This window comes from Puma concolor, chromosome B3 (assembly GCF_028749965.1).
Source record: "Puma concolor isolate L17-30 chromosome B3, mPumCon1.1.hap2, whole genome shotgun sequence".
Taxonomy (NCBI): Eukaryota; Metazoa; Chordata; class Mammalia; order Carnivora; family Felidae; genus Puma; species Puma concolor.
In genome coordinates, this window is record NC_141672.1 from 113,028,172 (window position 1) to 113,045,862 (window position 17,691).

At 49.6% G+C, this 17,691-nt stretch overlaps 1 protein-coding gene across 8 annotated transcripts in view; it reads left to right on the forward strand.

Moving 5' to 3' along the window:
• PAQR5 (progestin and adipoQ receptor family member 5) overlaps positions 1-17,691 on the forward strand; it is a 73,069-nt gene that overhangs the window by 18,750 nt on the left and 36,628 nt on the right. For 4 of the 8 annotated variants that reach the window (XR_015252752.1, XM_086711079.1, XM_086711081.1 and 1 more), the window contains exon 2: positions 15,872-16,016. The exons of 1 other annotated variant lie outside the window; for it this stretch is intronic. Coding sequence is in view for 6 of the 7 variants with exons in the window: in XM_086711079.1 (XP_086567205.1) it covers positions 15,966-16,016 (51 nt within the window). In the remaining variant the exon portion in view is untranslated. Of the gene's footprint in view, positions 1-9,659; positions 9,845-12,473; positions 12,561-15,871; positions 16,017-17,691 lie in introns of those variants that run through there. 3 more of the 8 variants (XM_086711078.1, XM_086711076.1, XM_086711077.1) reach the window with 2 other exon arrangements.

Genomic DNA, 17,691 nt, shown 5'->3' on the forward strand with positions numbered 1-17,691 from the left:
GAAGAGTTTACCCTGGAGTAAAAGAGCCAAGGCCCTCTTGCTCTGTGTGTCCCAGAATATGGAAATGTTTTAATATATTACATGTATTTCACAAAGCTCATAAGAAGGCATTTAAAAATTTAAATCAAATATTCAATAATTAAAAAGGGCAAAACTGTATTAACATCTTAGAACATCAAGTAACTGTAAAATTTATAAAGACAGACATAGGTCTAGTCTACGTTGAGAGCTGAACGCAGATGAAGCATCCAACACATTAAAAGCCACACGCTTCAAAAGCACCACATCCAATGGTGAAACATTGGAAGTTGCAATATTATCTGATTCCCCTTTTAAAGCAGAGTCTTTAAAAAGCACGCTGGTGGTATCGCTGTGTCTCGAATATGTTTTTCTCTGTAAGATTTTCTAGCAGAAGCTGTTCCTGGCTCTAACCCTAGCCGGGGAATGGTGAGAAGATATATTTGTGAGATATCTTCGAGTATTTTCCGCTGACAAGGCCTTCTGGCTTTTTCTCAGGGCCTGCAGTCGTTTATTTATAAGGAGCCCTTGTTTTTGTTTTTAAAGCATTTCCAGCTTATCCTCCGGTTCTTTGGTTTTATCTTGTTCTGATGGAGATTCTGAGGCAACGTTTCTGGTGTCAGTTTCACAACCGTCATGTTGATATTCCAAATGTTCGGAGAGTCTCCAAATAGAGTAGTAATTATTCTTGCTACAGAGTTTCACATTGTCTCCTGCCAGGCAATGCCTGAGCAGGACTTGAGACCTCTGTCACATCTCAGGGTCTTTTGTCCTTTTTTTTTTTTTTTTTACATTGTGCTTGTCTCCTTTTTATTTTTTTTAATTTTTTTTTTTAACATTTATTTATTTTTGGGACAGAGAGAGACAGAGTATGAACGGGGGAGGGGCAGAGAGAGAGGGAGACACAGAATCGGAAGCAGGCTCCAAGCCATCAGCCCAGGGCCCGACGCGGGGCTCGAACTCACGAACCACGAGATCGTGACCTGAGCTGAAGTCGGACGCTTAACCGACTGAGCCACCCAGGCGCCCCGCTTGTCTCCTTTTTAAAACACGTACACAAATCGAGACGTAAGTATGATGGACTCCCACGACTGGCCTCAACAGTGACCAGCTCACGGCCAATCTTCCTTCACCTCTACCCTTACCCACCACCCCCTGCCCCCAGCTGGAGTCTGTCGAAGCCAGTCTAAGACATTATCTCATTTCACCTGTAATCCCTTCACTATACCTCTCGGAAGGAGAAGGGCCCTGTAAGACACCCAGCCGTGGTTCTATTATCGCACCCTAGGAATTGATCGTTTCTCACCATCATAAAATACCCGGCATTCAGAGTCCCCCGGTTGTCTCATACATTTTTTTTTTTTTTTTACAATTGGCTTGAGATTTCAGATGTTAAAAATCCTGAAATAAAAAAATCGGGGAGCAAGCAAAAATAACACCCTTTTGGCACTGACGTACAGGATTTATGAACAGAGCATGGCAACCACCAGGCAGAAGGTTCTACACGGATGGGTCAGACCCTGCCTTTGGGGTTCAGAGGGCAGTGGGCAGCAGAAATCATTTGGTGGTTCGGCAACCAAATTGATGCATTCAATCAGTAATAATACCGTGCCCAGTCCCGGGCAGGGTGCCGTGGACATAGCCGTGAACCAGGCAGACTCGAACCAGGCAGTCTTGACTGAGGGGGGCCAGGGTCCTGGCGTTTCACTGTGAAGCTTGCACGTGGGATGATAGAGACTTTTGCAAGTGATCCTTGAGTTTAGCCTTGAAGAATGGGTAGAATTCCATCAAGAAGAGAAAGTGGGAGAGGAGGTGCCCCACTCCTAGTAAACAGGAAGTGCAAAAGCATGGAGCGTGCAAGGACAGAGAAGAGAAATAGGTGTGATGGGGTGGGGGGCATGTGGCGAGGCGGGCGGTAGCTGAGGCTGGGGCTGTCGGGGGGGGGCGCTGTGGAGGTCTTGAGGTTATGCTAAGGAGCGGAATCTTCTGGGCCCTTTGAGAGGAGACCCCATGCCTTGGTCTGTAGGAGCATCGTTGGACCATGAGTCAGGAGAGCAGAGCCTTGGAGGAACCACGAAGAGTTATTTGGATTTCCAGGCCCTTCCTGGAGCCCTCCATCCGCTAGACCAGGAGTCCTGCATGCGGTGGTGGGGGCAGGCCTGTGTCTGTCTTGAACTCCATGGATCTCCAGGGCGGGCACGGGGCCTGGCACACAGAAAGTACTCACTCCGTGTCCGTTGACTGATGACCTCCTCCCGGTGCTCCCAGTGCAGGGCACTCCTGCCCACTTCCACCCTCACCGTGGTCATGAGAGAGGGAGCCCCCTTTAGCTTCGCCTGGGGGAAATATGGTGGCTCTTCCAAAATGGGAAGGCTTTAGGCTTTAGGTGCCCCAGGTACCCTGAATGGGGCACTTCAGGACCAGGGTTGCCCCTGGGTCAGCAGGCAGGACAGGGCACAAGGAGGAAGGCTCAGATACGAGCTTCTTGGCGGGTGTGTGTGGGGAAAGGCTGGTCTTTGCAACCCATGGATTGGCTCACATGGCTGATTTCTCAAGACTCGCCAAGGGCGGGAGGACTAACTCATTCACCTATTTCCTTTTAATAGCGTTGTTGCTTTAGTGAAAAAAAAAAAAAAAACCACGTAATAATACACATGCTCATTGTGGGCAAACGCTAGTGTTCTAGAAAAGGAGGAGGAAGAGAGTAAAGCAGATACCTAGGGCTCACCACTACCGTCTAGAGGGAACCGCCGTGAACACACTTTGGGGAACATCCTTGCAAACACTTTTCTGCCCATAAATACAAGCAGTTAACGGTAACACGGTTTTATGTGGATGGTGTTACAAGATTTATGCTGCCCCATAACCCGGGTTTTTTTTTTTTTTTTTTTTTTTACGTTTAACAGCATCTCACGACACCGTTTCCTGTCAGTAACCACACAGATCTGTAACATTTTTAATCGCCGCACAGTGCCGTTCTGCATGGGTGTACCATAACTTACCCTGCCAGCTCTGTGTTGCCAGCAATTTGGATTGTTTCCAGTTTTTCACAATGTGCTAAAGAATATCATTCAGCTTCTTCAGATGTTCGATAATGGCCTAGCAGTAACTAGCTGGAAGAGCCGGGATCGCTGGAATAAAAGGAAAGGTTCGGTTCATTCACCGGGTCCTAAAGCCACGCTGGGAGGTCGCCATGGCAACCCCTCCCCCGCTCGTGGAGTGCCCATGAGCTACACCTCCAGCCGGGGAGGTGGGTCAGAGCTGAAAAGGAAACAGTCTATTTTTCAAGCAAAATTATACCCCCAGGGCAGAGGGGGCATGAGTGTTAGTGCAGAGCCGAGATGGTCTAGGGCGCCGTGGTGATAAGAGCCACTTTTTATTGAGTGCCTGTTATCTGGGAGATACCATGGTTTTTCATCCCTGCAAGAGCCATTGATACTTGTATTATCCTCATTTAGCTGATAAGAAAATTCAAGTGGCCGAGGTTAGGTGACCGCCAAGGGGCACACGGTAAACGATGGAGCCAGGATTTGGAATTGTCCTGCAGCCACCGCTCAGGACCATACCAGCCTCTCCCCGGCCACCGTCCCTGAGACCCCCAGTCCCGACTCCCCACCACCTGGTGCGTTCATTCCCACGGCATTCAGAGGGCGCGCGCTGAGCCTTCCTCTGGGCTCTTCTGCGGGCTCCATCCTGGGCACTTCCCACCTGGTACCCCCCACCACCTCCATGCTGAACTGTGGACAGCTCCCCGCGTGTGCACTCCGCCTGGGCCCCTGCTGCACCCTCAGTATATTTGCTTAATTGTTTTAATATTTATTTTATTTATTTTATTTTATTTTTGAGAGAGAGAGAGAGAGAGAGACAGAGTGCAAGAGGGGGAGGGGCAGAGAGAGAGGGAGACAAAGAATCCGAAGCAGGCTCCAGGCTCTGAGCGGTCTGCACAGAGCCCGACGCGGGGCTCGAACTCCCAAACCGAAGCGGGACCGAGCCACCCAGGCGCCCCTGCACCCGCAGTGTAGAGCGGTCTCTGTCCTCCGTGGCGGCGGCACTCTTGTTGATTCTTCGAGACTTGGCTCCGACCTCGTGCTTTCAGGAAGTCTTGCCTGACTCCCTGGTGTGGCGCCCCTCCTCCGTGCTCCCCAGAAGCGTCTGCTGTGTTTGTATCACTTGTCAGTGCTGATCTCCTGCACTGAGAATGTGAGCTAAGGGATGAGAGGGTTCCCCCCCGTTTCCTACGGTAGCCTCGGACACATCGTGGGTGTTCAGTAATGGGTGCTGAATGAATGAGTCAAGGACCGAGCGTCTTCCTGTCCACTCTCCATTTCTGCCCCCTGCCCTGGGCAGCTGTCCCCAGGGAGAACACAGGGATGATTTTAACCCGGCGTCTTGGATGAACACGCTACCAGCAGCTGCTCCGGGCTGCCCCACCTGTCACCTGGCTGGTTCCCCCACATTGCCCCGCAGCACTGGCCCCCAGCCTTTGCCCTCCTCCAGACCGGCTCGCCCTGCCAGAGAAACCGAGGTACTGGGAGAATCTTCTGGATCACGGCTCCTGCCCTCCCAACTGTGTCAGCTTTGCTTTATCAGTGCCTGACTTTTTCTCGTCCCTTGGGTCTTCTGTCTGCTCTTCTCCCTCGAGGGGACCTTTGAAGGTCACTTCTCTCTGCCTCCTAAATCTATCTGTAGCCTTGATTTCTCCTCCAGGACATGGTCACGTACTTTTAAAACTACAGGGGCGCCTGGGTGGCTCAGTCGGTTAGGCATCTGACTTCAGCTCAGGTCATGGTCTTGCGGTTGGTGAGTTTGAGGCCCATGTCATACTCTGTGCTGACAGCTCAGAGCCTGGAGCCTGCCTCGGATTCTGTGTCTCCCTCCCTCTCTCTCTGCCCCTCCCCTGCTCTCCCTCTCTCCCTCTCAAAAACAAATAAACATTAAAGAAAACCTAAAAATTTTTAAAACTGCAAATCTGTGCAAGTCTGAAATCTGTCCTGGTCTTACTCCCCTCCTTCATGGGTGTCACTATTTCCCAGCCCTTAGGAGATGCCGCTTTGAGACCCGGGCTCGCTGTGATCAGACACCTGACCTTGATCCCCAGAACCCAAACTGCACATCTCCGGCCAGGCCTGGCAGGGGTGAGCCGGCTGCTGTGAGCCTGACAGGGCTTACCTCCATTTACCCAGAGGAAAGGAACAGCCAGTTGTGGCCATGGGTGAACTTGACCTTCAGATTTGCCAAGAGAAACCGGAGTCCAGGTTTCTATATGACATCCCTTGATTTTTTAAATGCTGGCCTATGTTTGTTTTTCTTGATAGACCCGATTCTTTTTTACAGCAGCGTTAGGTTTCTGGAAAAATTATGTAGGATGTAGAAAGCGTTCCGGATGTCCCCTTCCGTCCTACCCCTTTCCCCTATTATGAATAGCTTGCGTTGGTGTGGTACATTTGTTACAACTGATGACCCAACACTGATACGTCATTAACTAATGCCCATAGTTACATCAGGGTTCACTCTGATACATTCTCTGTGCTTCGGCGAGGATATAATGTTGATGTATCCACCATGGCAGGATCATGCCAGTTTTTTTGTTTTGTTTTTTTTTTCCATGCTTCTTGTTTTTGAAACACTTTGGAAGCCCAGACCCTCTACTTTCCACACTTCCCTCCCACGACACGCCTCCTGTTCATTTTCTCCTCCCCACCCTGCAGGCAGCTCTTACCTCTCTGAGCTCTGGACCTGCCTATCCCTGGACAGGGACAGTGTGCTGTCACACTTCTCTCCTATCAGATGATGAAGTCCTTGAAGCACTCAGAGAAGTCTGAAAGCCTAGAAGTCTGCATCCTCAAGGACAGGCCTTGAGTGCTTTGGAATTGGCTCCGTGCTTGGATGTGTGCTGGGTCCGGGGCTTCCAGGGAACAGGCTTTGGGGGCAGTTGATAACGGGGAGAGCAAGCATATGGCAAGGGACAGAGACCTGGGCAAATCTCAAGTTTCAGTGGCTGCAGGGAGGGGAGAGGAGGTGTCTCAGCAAGGAGGAGAGTTGAGGGCAAACTGGATGCTCGAATCCTTAGTAGGAGCGAGCGGAAGTCTCCGGAGGGAAGGGAAGGAGGCTTGGAGCCATCACGAATGCGATTAGTGGCCTTATGAAAGCGGCCTGAGATGGCTTCCTTGCCCCTCCCCCCATGTGAGGACACAGCAAGAACTCTGCACCCAGAAGAGGGCCTTCACCATGAGCCTGAAATGCTGGCACCCTGATCTTGGACTTCCAGCCTCCAGAACTGTGGGCGATAAATGTGGTTTATAAACCCTCTACTCTGTGGGATTTTGTTGAGCAGCCTGAATGGGCTAAGCCAAAGTGTGTATATTTGTGATTTATGTTTTTCTGGAAGATTTGGAGAAAATAAAATGTTATATTAATACAAACATAGTTAAGTGATTCTCACGTTTTCTTTTATCTATTTAAAAAAGGTTTTTTTTTTTTTTAATGTTTTATTTATTTTTGAGAGAGAGGCAGAGCGTGAACAGGGGAGGGGCAGAGACAGAGGGAGACACAGAATCCGAAACAGGCTCCAGGCTCTGAGCTGTCAGCACAGAGCCCGACGCGGGGCTCGAACCCATGAACTGTGAGATCATGACCTGAGCTGAAGGCGGACACCCAACCAACTGAGCCACCCAGGAGCCCCCACACATGTTTTCTTATAGATACTTTTTTTATTGAGGTAAAATATGCATGACATAAAATTTGCCATTTTAACCATTTTTAAGCGTAAAGTTCAGTAACATTATTTATATTCACGATGTTGTGCACGCATCATCACTATCCATTTCCAGAACGTTCTCAACATCCCAAACAGAAACTCTGTACCCATTAAACAACAACTTCCCATTTACTTCTCTCTCCAGCTCCTGGCAACCTCGATTTTATCTTCTGCCTCTATAAATTTGCCTGTTCTAGGTACCGTGTCTAAGTGGAATCATATGGTATTTGCCCTTTTTTAATCTAGCTTATTCACTTAGCATAGTGTTTTCAGGGTTCCTCCACGTGGTGGCATGTGCCAGAATTTTATTCCTTTTTAAGGCTGAGTAATAATCCTGTTGCACGCATGTCCCACACTGGGTTCATTCATTTGCTGACGGACGCTCGGGTTCCTTCCACCTTTCGGGTGTTGTGAATCCTGCTGTTCGGAACGGGGGGGGTACAGCTATCTGTTTGGTCCCTGCTTTTAACTCCTTTGGGTATATGCCCAACAGTGGGATTTCTGGATCATCTAGTAATTCTCTGGTTAATTTTCTGAGGAGCCGCCATATTGTTTTCCATAGTGGTTGCCCCGTCTTACATTCCCCGCCAGCAATGTGCCCAGGTTCCTGTTTCTCTACATCCTTGTCAACACTCGTTGTTTTTGATCATGGTCACACTAGTGGTATGGAATGGTATCGTACTGTAGTTTTGATTTACATTTCCCTAAGGACTAGTGATGCCGAACTTTTCATGTGCTTATTGGCCGTGTGTGTGTGTGCGTGTGTGTGTATTTTTTTTTTTTTTTTTTTTTTTGAGAAATGTCTATTCAAGTCCTTTGCCCATTTTTGACTTGGGTTATTTTTGTTGTTACTGACTTGTAGTTCTTTATGTATTCTGGATATTAATCTCATCAGATATGTGGTTTATATATTTTCTCCCATTCTGTTTTTCACTCTGTTGACAGTAGCCTTTGAGGCACATGAAAAAAGCTAATTTTCACATGCATTTTTAAAGGTAAAAACGCCTGTCCTGTCTCCAGGTTCCCCCACTGGCTTCTCATGAAACCTGAACTCCTTCTGTTAACGTTGCTTCTTTGGGTCAAGTATGGGACCTCTTGTCCAAAATCCCATTGATGAAATTCATGCATCCAGGGGCAACTTGGATTAGAGACCTCAGGAGCCTCCTGATCTCATGTTTCTAGTTTTCTAAAGCAAGCATGGGAAAAATTCCCCACCAAACAGCCTTCTTTGTTTTTGCTACATATGCCCAACTATGAGTTTTTTGTTTTCCAGCATAATTTTTTTTTTTTTTTCAGAAAAGAGGAAATGGCATAACAGTTGGGTCCATCCAGAGCTTTTCATATTCGGGGCCACTGCATTCCCTTAGTTTTGAACAATGGCCTGGCTGTATGGGCTGTTTGGGAAAGACACTGTAACCTGAAACTCTCCCCATCCATGCTTGTTTGGGATCCTTCCAGAAGGCACCTGACACACACAATCAAAGAGACAGAGAAAGAGAGGCAGAAGAAAAACAATGTAATACAGATTGAGATTTATTCCCAGGTACATGGTCTCCCACTTGTAAGAACTGGTTTTGTTATAAAGGAGACTTTAATTTTTTTTTAAAGTCTATTTACTTATTTTTGAGGGAGACGGAGATGAGCAGGGTAGGGGCAGAGAGAGAGAGAGAGAGAGAGAGAGAATCCCCAGCAGGCTCCGCACTATCACTGCAGAGCCTGACGTGGGGCTCGAACTCATGAAACCGTGAGCTCATGGCCTGAGCTGAAACCGAGAGTCTGACGCTTAACTGACCGAGCCACCCAGGTGCCCCTTGTTATAAAGGAGACTTTAACGATCCCTTTAAAGAGCAGAGTAGGAAGATGGAGAGAGTAGCCACTGCAAACTTAGCCAATCCAATTGCTCGTTTATAATTTCTGTATGTCATCAATTCCTACGTATTGTTGTAAATGTTTACTTTTGCAAGAGAGAGAGTGGGGGAGAGTGGGCTCCACACTGACCGAAGAGAGCCCCATACGGGGCTTGGAGCTCATGAATCCTGAGATCATGGCCTGATCTGAAATCCGTTGCTCAACCGACTGAGCCACCCAGGCGCCCCTTGTTTTCTTACAAGCTCTGAAATCGGGAATCCTTTCCAATCAGTGACGTCATCCCCTGATTGTGATTGGCAGCATTTTTTTCCCCGTCTTACTAGTACCCAAAACAGTCGTGTGACTGCCAGCGGAGAGCGTCTGAGTGTGTTGAGATACGGTCTTGGGCTCTATCAGTATTTAGAAGTACCTGAGAGCCAGGGGATCCCCCCCCCAACCTCATGGCCAGGTGGCCTGGCTCAGTGAGAGTCTTGTGGCTGAGTTCTGCCGCCATCCGCATATTTTTCAGCGGGTGCAAAGCAGTAGGATGGCCTGTTTCTGCAGGCAGGTGAAGTGCCAGCAATCTGCCCTTTTAGGAACGCTTCTGCGCACTTTTCTGAACGTGTGAGCCAAGTTCGTGCAAATGTGTCTGGGGGCCTGCGTCAGCCGGACTTCTTGCCGGTTTTTGGCCCCCAAATCCTCCCTACTGGGCTCACCTGTCGCTGTCTTCGCTCGTGCAAGAGGGGGGGCACCTGGGCAGTGCCTCTCATCAGCTCCCAGGTCTCTATTCCATTCGTTTCTCCAATTAAACAGCACCCCTTAGCGCTAAGTCACAAACCCTCTTAGGTGGATGGGAAAAAGCCCCATTTGCACCAAAGGTGTGGCCTCTGAAGTGTGAGTGGTTCAAGATGCTAATTAATTGCCACCCCAGGGGTGTGGGTTAAAACTAACATTTCCATATCACACTGTCTGTGCGAAGCGTTTGAAAGCAAATCACAGGCAGCATAATACCAGCAAATGAATACTTCCGATTTAGGATACATTTTGTAGCAGCGGCATGAAACGCAGCTTCTCAGAGCACAGACTTCCAGTCACCCAGAGGAAAATGAGAAGGTTTTGCGCGTCAGCTGTGTTAGTCATTCCAAAAAGTGGCTGTAGTTACGAGGCTACTGTCGTTGAAGATGCATACGAAGACTTTGAATGTGCGTACTTCCGTGAAATGTGAGTGGAAAAGCAGTATTTTAAAATTATTACGTTGGGGGGCGCCTGGGCGGCTCAGTCGGTGGAGCGTCTGACTCTTGACTTCGGCTCAGGTCATGATCTCGAGGTTCCAGAGACGAGCCCCAAGTGGGGCTCTGCACTGATGGTGTGGAGCCTGCTTGGGATTCTCTCTCCCTCTCTCTCTGACCCTCCCCACTCTCTCTCTCTCGGTCTCTCTCAAACTAAATAAACATTAAAAAAAAAATAATATAGGGGCGCCTGGGTGGCGCAGTCGGTTAAGCGGCCGACTTCAGCCAGGTCACGATCTCGCGGTCCGTGAGTTCGAGCCCCGCGTCGGGCTCTGGGCGGATGGCTCAGAGCCTGGAGCCTGTTTCCGATTCTGTGTCTCCCTCTCTCTGCCCCTCCCCCGTTCATGCTCTGTCTCTCTCTGTCCCAAAAATAAATAAATGTTGAAAAAAAAAAATTTTTTTTTAAAAATAATATAATTTCCAGTATTTCAAACAGCAGCTTGGTTCGTTGTCTCTTTCTTCAGAGACCTAAAACCAAGATTGAAGAAAACCAAAAGGCTTCGGATCGTTCCGAAATCGAGGCACAATGTCAAGTTTTGCCCATATGTCGACAGTATATTGGTGTTCTATGTGAGATTTCATTTACGTGAGGGTTCCACAGCTAAAAGGTTTTAAAACAACTAAAAAAGCGGGGGACGGGCTATAACACACTCTCAAAGATCTGCCGACTTTTCCTGAAACAGCCCTAAAAAAATGGTTGCTTTTTAAAAATATTTTTATGTTTTTATTTTATTTTTGAGAGAGAGAGAGACAGAGTGTGAGCGGGGGAGGGGCAGAGAGAGAGGGAGACACAGAATCCAAAGCAGGCTCCAGGCTCCGAGCTGTCAGCACGGAGCCCGACGCGGGGCTCGAACTCACAGACTGTGAGATCATGACCTGAGCCGAATGAAGTCGGACATTTAACCGACTGAGCCACCCAGGTGCCCCTGGTTGTTTTTTGTTTGTTCTGTTTGTTTTAAAAAGGCAAATCATCACGAGATCACCATCAGATTTCAGGCTAGTCCGCTCAGGTCCAGAGCAAACAAAATTAATGCGAGGTGAAATTTGAACCTGACTGCCTCATCTCTATCAGGCTAGTGCTCCGCCCATATTCCTGAAGGTCCTTCCCCCCTGGAAACTTTATGCTACATACTGTGCATCCTACACAGGCCTTGAGGACTCAGCCAGCAAACCTGTAACCTCCCAAATATGTCTACGTGTAAGATGGCTGAATATAAATCGATGGACTGTTTTCCCTCTAAGAGGGTCCAAAACATGTGTAACTTCTGGGGATATCAATGAACTTCTGGGCATATCAATGAACTAGTACACAATCGGTCTCTAACATTAATCTATTAATGTGGTCAGGCGTATTAGAGTCCCTCCCAATATATTCATTTTTTTAATTTAAAAAAGTTTTTTAGAGCGAGTGTGAGTGGGGGACAGGGGCAGAGGGAGACAGAGAATCGTTATCAGGCTCCATGCTGAGCACAGACACGAGGCTCCATCCAGGAACTGTGAGATCATGACCTGAGCCTGTGAGATCAAGACCTGAGCCACCCAAGCGCCCCTACGTTCTGGTTTTTATGGTGTTGGTGAAATTGGGAGCTTGGCTTATGATGGAAAGTGGCTCCAGAGACCAGTGAGTTCATTTTCTGTTCAATTGCATCTGCAGTAATTAACAACGGCCACAACATTTGAAGCATCAGCCATGCTTTAGGACTTCCCGTGACCATCCAGGGATGTTTCGCCATTTTCGGCAAACATAAAAGTTTACGTTTCAGGTGCAACATGGCAATGTTTTACCGGAAGAGTTCTTATTTCCTTGCCAGAAAAACATGGCATGAGAAATCTCCCGCTTTTGAAAGAGCCAGGTCAAGTCTTACCTGAGAGATTGTCTCAACCTGATCAACAGACAGGAATGGCCATCGTCCAGCCTCTAGGTCATCAACATCATCATAAACACTCTATTTTCCATCGTCTCTCAGTAGCAAAGGGAAATTAAGTCCTAGGGCTTCGAATAACCTTGATTCAAATCCGAGTTCTACCAGCTACCAGCTGTGTGATCTTGGGAAAGCCCCATAGCTATTCTACCCTTCCATTTTCCTGCCTATAAAATACAAAATGAGGGGCGCCTGGGTGGCTCAGTCGGTTAAGCGTCCGACTTCGGCTCAGGTCACGATCTCACAGCCCGTGAGTTCGAGCCCCGCGTCCGGCTCTGTGCTGACGGCTCAGAGCCTGGAGCCTGCTTCCGATTCTGTGTCTCCGTCTCTCTCTGACCCTCCCCCGTTCATGCTCTGTCTCTCTCTGTCTCAAAAATAAATAAACATTAAAAAAAATTTTTTTTTAAAAGAGTCAGATGCTTAATGGACTAAGCCACCCAGGTGCCTTAGTTCTCTTTTTTAATTATAATGACACCCCCATGAAGAAAGTGCTACTGTTACTTCCATTTTACAGATAGGGAAACTGAGGCACAGGAGTTAAGTTCCTTGCCCAGGGTTGCACAGGAAATGGCGAATGAGCCTTTGAACGCTAGTGGCCTTTGGTGACTAGCTTATTTTCCTTATTTCCTTTCCACCCAGGCCCTTATCCACTCTGCCTCGCCTCCTGAGACGGCCATGGTGAGGATAAATGAGGCAGGGGACCAGCACGGGCTTGGTGCAGAGTGGGTAAGAGTTTCCCTCCTTCTCAGGGCGACTTTTGCCAGCCAGTTGGGTGCTTATCCGTCTCATCTCTCTCTTTATACGTTTCTTGGGGACAGTGACTCTCTTACTAATCTTTTTGTTCCCCTGTGCAGTAAAAGAAGAGAACGTACGGAGGATGCCTACCCTCCTCTATTCTGCATGTCACAAACCTATACGATTTTTACGTTCCCTAAAGTCTCAGCTTTTCCTTCAGGCTGTAACAGCCGACGGAGAATAAGCACCTAGGCATTTAGCCTTCCCCTTACTTACGTGCAGTAAGCGGTGACTGAAGGAAGAAATTGGTGATTGCGGTACTATGATTATTGCCGATGTTGGAAGTTTAGTCTGGTCATCCTACCTGGATGGTGTGTGCTGGGCGGGAAGGGACCGTTTCTTTTCCTTTTCTTGCCCGTGACATTGAGGCTACTCTAGGGAGAACTGGAGGACCGAGATGGGCAGGTCTGTGGAGGCTTTCCTGGTGTGCTTGGGGTCCCCCCAGTACTGGACCTTCCGTTCGTGTCCTGCCACTGGGTGAATTCATGGTGCTTCCGGGAGTGTGGGAGTCTTGTTGATTTAGGCCTGCAAAACCGAGAGAACCGTGGCCTGCTCACGATGTTGTTTGCAAAGTACTAATCTGGGGGGAGAGGAGACTGGGTGGCTCCGTCAGTTACACGTCCTGACTCTTGATTTCGGCTCAGGTCATGATCTCACCGTTTGTGGGATTGAGTCCCGGGTCAGTCTCTGCGCTGACAGCTTGGGATTGCCCCTCGCCCCCACTTGCACTCTCTCTCTTTCTCAAAATAAATAAACTGGGGCGACTGGTGGCTTAGTCAGTTGAGCGTCCGACTTCTGCTCCGGTCATGGTCTCGCGGTCTGTGAGTTCGAGCCCCACGTCGGGCTCTGTGCTGACAGCTCAGAGCCTGGAGCCCGCTTCGGATTCTGTGTCCCCCTCTCTCTCTCTGCCCCTCCCCCACTCGTGCTATCTCTCTGTCTCTCTCGAAATAAATAAACATAAAAAAATAAAATAAATACACTTAAAAAGTATTAACTTTTATTTTTTAAACCTGGGTAAAATGTACCTGTGCTTTAAAAAATTATTTTCTCAAAAAAGCATTTTCTTTATTATTCGGTAATGTGGAAACATTACGTAAGTTTTTACTGTGGTAAAATATGCACAACATGAAACTGACCGTTCTGTCCATTTTTAAGTGCATATTTCAGTGACATTACATTCAGAATGTTGTGCAACCATCACCACTACCTGTTTCCAGAACTTTCTATCATCCCAAACGGAAACTCAGTACCCATTAAACAATACCCCATTCCTCTCCCCACATGGCCTCTAATCTACACTTTGTGTGAGTTGGCTCACTCGAGGTGCCTTGCATGAGGGGAACTGTACAATATCTGTCTTTTTGTGAGTGGCTTATTTACTTTGGTGTGATGTTTTCAAGTTTCACTCATATTGAAACATGGAGCAGAATGGCATTCCTTTCTTTTTTTAAAGTTTTTTTTAACGTTTATTCTTTTTTTAAATTTTTTTTTAATATTTATTTTTGATAGAGACAGAGCATGAGTGGGGGAGGGGCAGAGACAGGGAGACACAGAATCCGAAGCAGGCTCCAGGCTCTGAGCTGTCAGCACAGAGCCCGACGCGGGGCTCGAACCCACAGACTGCGAGATCATGACCTGAGCCGAAGTCGGACGCTCAACCGACTGAGCCACCCAGGTGCCCCTAATGTTTATTCTTGAGAGACAGAGCACGAGTTGGGGAGGGACAAAGAGAGGGAGACACAGAAACCAAAGCAGGCTCCAGGCTCCGAGCTGTCAGCACAGAGCCCGTCGCGGGGCTTGAACTCACGAACTGTGAGATCATGACCTGAGCTGAAGGTGGGTGCTTAACAGACTGAGCCACCCAGGCACCCCTTACATCAGTGTTTTTGAAAAAGAAGCAACATGGGGCACCTGGGTGGCTCAGTCAGTTAAGCAGCCGACTTCGGCTCAGGTCATGATCTCGCAGTCCGTGAGTTCGAGCCCCGCATCGGGCTCTGTGCTGACAGCTCAGAGCCTGGAGCCTGTTTCAGATTCTGTGTCTCCCTCTCTCTGACCCTGCCCCGTTCATGCTCTGTCTCTCTCTGTCTCAAAAATAAATAAACGTTAAAAAATAATAAAACTGATACATTAAAAAAAAAAAACAAAAGAAAGGAAAAGAAGCAACTTTATGACGATGAAACATACATTGTGTGTTGCACCATAGTCCCAGATAAGAACACATAGAACGTAAAGGACTACACAGTAGGGAGCAAAAGTATAAGCTACAGAAACCAAAATACACTTCCGTCCCGAGCGCGAGCGGCACTGCTGGGACGAATGGTGTGAAAGAAGCATTTGCTGAAGGCCCAGGACGACCTGGCAGTACCTGCTGAGTTGCCAACCATCCCGGGAGGGTCCTCCCCAGACACCTGGGCAGGTGGCTTTGCTTGCAGGCGGACGAGGTTGGTGCCACACGAGGGAGGTGCAGGAAAGGTCTCTGGACCTTCAGGGGGAAGGACAGAATTCCTCTGGGGGAGCTTTAAGGAGGTGGCAGATTTCCACCCAGCGATAATGGGGGCAGGAGAGGCGTTAACTAAACTCCTAGCGCCGCCCTTTCTTGGCTAAGCCCAGCTTGGATGCTTCTGTTTCTTAGGCCTGGATTCCTCTTACTCGCAGCTGTTAAGCAGCCTTCATCCTGCATTTAAACGGCCTTGTTACTGGGACTTGCTCTGTCTCCCACAAGTGCCTCCGATTGGCCTGTCTGGTTCTTTTATGTGTCATGGGGCAGCCACGCTCCCGGGAGCCTTCTGGAAGAGCTGCTTCTCCTTGGGTGACCCGGGGCCCGACTCCTGCCTTCCTCTGCCCACTGGGGGGACCCAGACTTGGGATCACGCTGTCCGTCCAAGGGCAGCACCCGACGCAGTGGAGAGTCAGCCTTTCCAGCTCTCCCCTCGCTGTGCAGCCTTGGGAAAGTCACCCCACCCCTCTGACCCTGATGTGCAACACAAGGGGACCGGGTGGCCTCCACGGCCCTTCCAGCTCTACAATGTTATGATTGCCCATATTATGATTTAATGACCTCCCTCCAGCGCTCTTGGAATAAATGACTCAGCGGTCTGATATTTTTGTGGCTGGTTTTAAGGAAGCCTGATGATTTTGCCATGACAGGCAAGTTTTTGTTCCGTGGTTCAAAGCCTGACGGTCTTGATCCAGCTGGAGTTAGGCGGGGGCTGACCGGATTTCTTCACGCTGGCCTCTTTCAGGGGAGCATCCTGGGCACCGGCTGCTGGCCAGAGGCACCCCGGGCCATGTCAGAACTTTGAGCAGGTGACAGAGAGCAGTTGTCACAGCCTCAAGATGCTGAGCCTGAAGCTCCCCCGGCTGTTTCGCATCGACCAGGTGCCCCAGGTATGTGCTCTGGTTCCGGTGAGTTCCAGGCGGAGGCCAGGCATGGTGTCTGCACCGGAGTGACTATTCTGTCTTCAGCCAGTCTGTTCTGTGTAGGCCTATTCTCTTTTTATTTTCATTAAAACATTTTTGTTTAGGTTGATCTATTTATCCTGAGGGTGAGAGCAAGCAGGGGCGGGGCGGAGAGAGAGGGAGGCGGAGAATCCCGAGTGCAGAGCCTGATGTGGGGCTCGATCTCATGAACCGTTGAGATCAGGACCTGAGCTGAAATCGAGACTCGGGGGTTCAACCGACTGCCCCCGGCCCGTTCTCTTCGAGAAGGCCCTCCCCGACTCCCTCGGGGAAGTAGAACTTCCTGTTTCCCCACCTCCGTGGCACCTGGAAACAGAAGTGGTCCTGAAACTGTCTGGGTTGTAACCCCTCCCTGTGACATCTGTATTGTATCGGGAAGTCATTATTGAGATTACACTTTCTAGCTGAAGAGAAGAAGCCAATGGCACCTGACCGGGTAGAAGGTGTCTTTGGGACCCTCCCTTGGGTGCTTGAGAGCAGGCCAGGGGCGGAGTCACCTCGTGTGTGGCCTTGCCGTTGTCCTTATCACTTGTGGGAGGCTCAGGCCAGGCCTGGCCGGGTGGGGGGGGGGGGGCGGGGGGGATGAGGAGGGTTGTCAAGAGGGCCTTACCCCCTCCTGTCGTGGGCTCCCGGGGCCGGGAACTCACACGGGGCCACCCCGAAAAACCTGGTACACGTCGATACGATAACCTGCATTTGTAATAGGCCTTAGGCGAGGCCACCGCTTGTGAGCCACGGCAAGCTGAGTGGAAAGGAGGTGTCCCTTCTGTCTGTGACATCCTCCAGATGGAACGTCCCACCCTGAGATAACACTTGTTCATCTTCGGTCAAAAAGGAAGGAAAGTTGACACGGAGCTCAGGGTGCGACCAGATGATGTTTTCTTTCCAGGGCAGGAGGGGCGCACCAGCTTGCCGTGGCTCAGCACCAGGCGTGGAAGATTAGGAGCAGACCCACGGCCAGACTTTGTCCCGAAAGCCCGTGAAACTAGGTGACTGCAGCAAGGTGGCACAGGGGTGGCACGATCGGACACGAGGCAGAGGACGGACAAATGAAAAATGAGGCTGGCCTCGCAGGACGCTGCCGACCAGGGCGCCCCCTCTGTGCTCCCAAGGCTGTGTCTCCTCCTCTGTGATTCACCACTCAGTTCTGCCCCCAGAGCACTCGTGGCTGTGGTTAGTGGGAGCACGGGGTGAATCTTTGAGTCATTCACTCTTGAAATGTTTATTGCCTGCCTGCTGCGTGCAAGGTGTTGCTCTGTGCGGGGACTCAGAACAATCGGGTACGAATCCCGCCCCTGAGGACTTCAAAATATGCAGGAGTGCTTCTGTTGCAAAGTGGGTCGGGGTGTGTCCCAAAAGACCTGGAGGAGGGTTGGTCCCTTCCGTCGTGGGAGAGGAAAGGCTCAGGGAAGGCCGCATGAGGAGGGAGATCTTTAAGATGAGCTTGAGGGTAGGTAGGATGTGGGAGGCGGGGAAAGCATGCCAGGTGGAGGGACTGGTGTGGTCAGAGGCCTGGATACGGGAAACCACCGGGCAGGTGTGGGGACTCTGGGAGGAGGGATTATGGGTTCTGCTGAGATGTCCCCCTGGGCGTTTTGGTCAA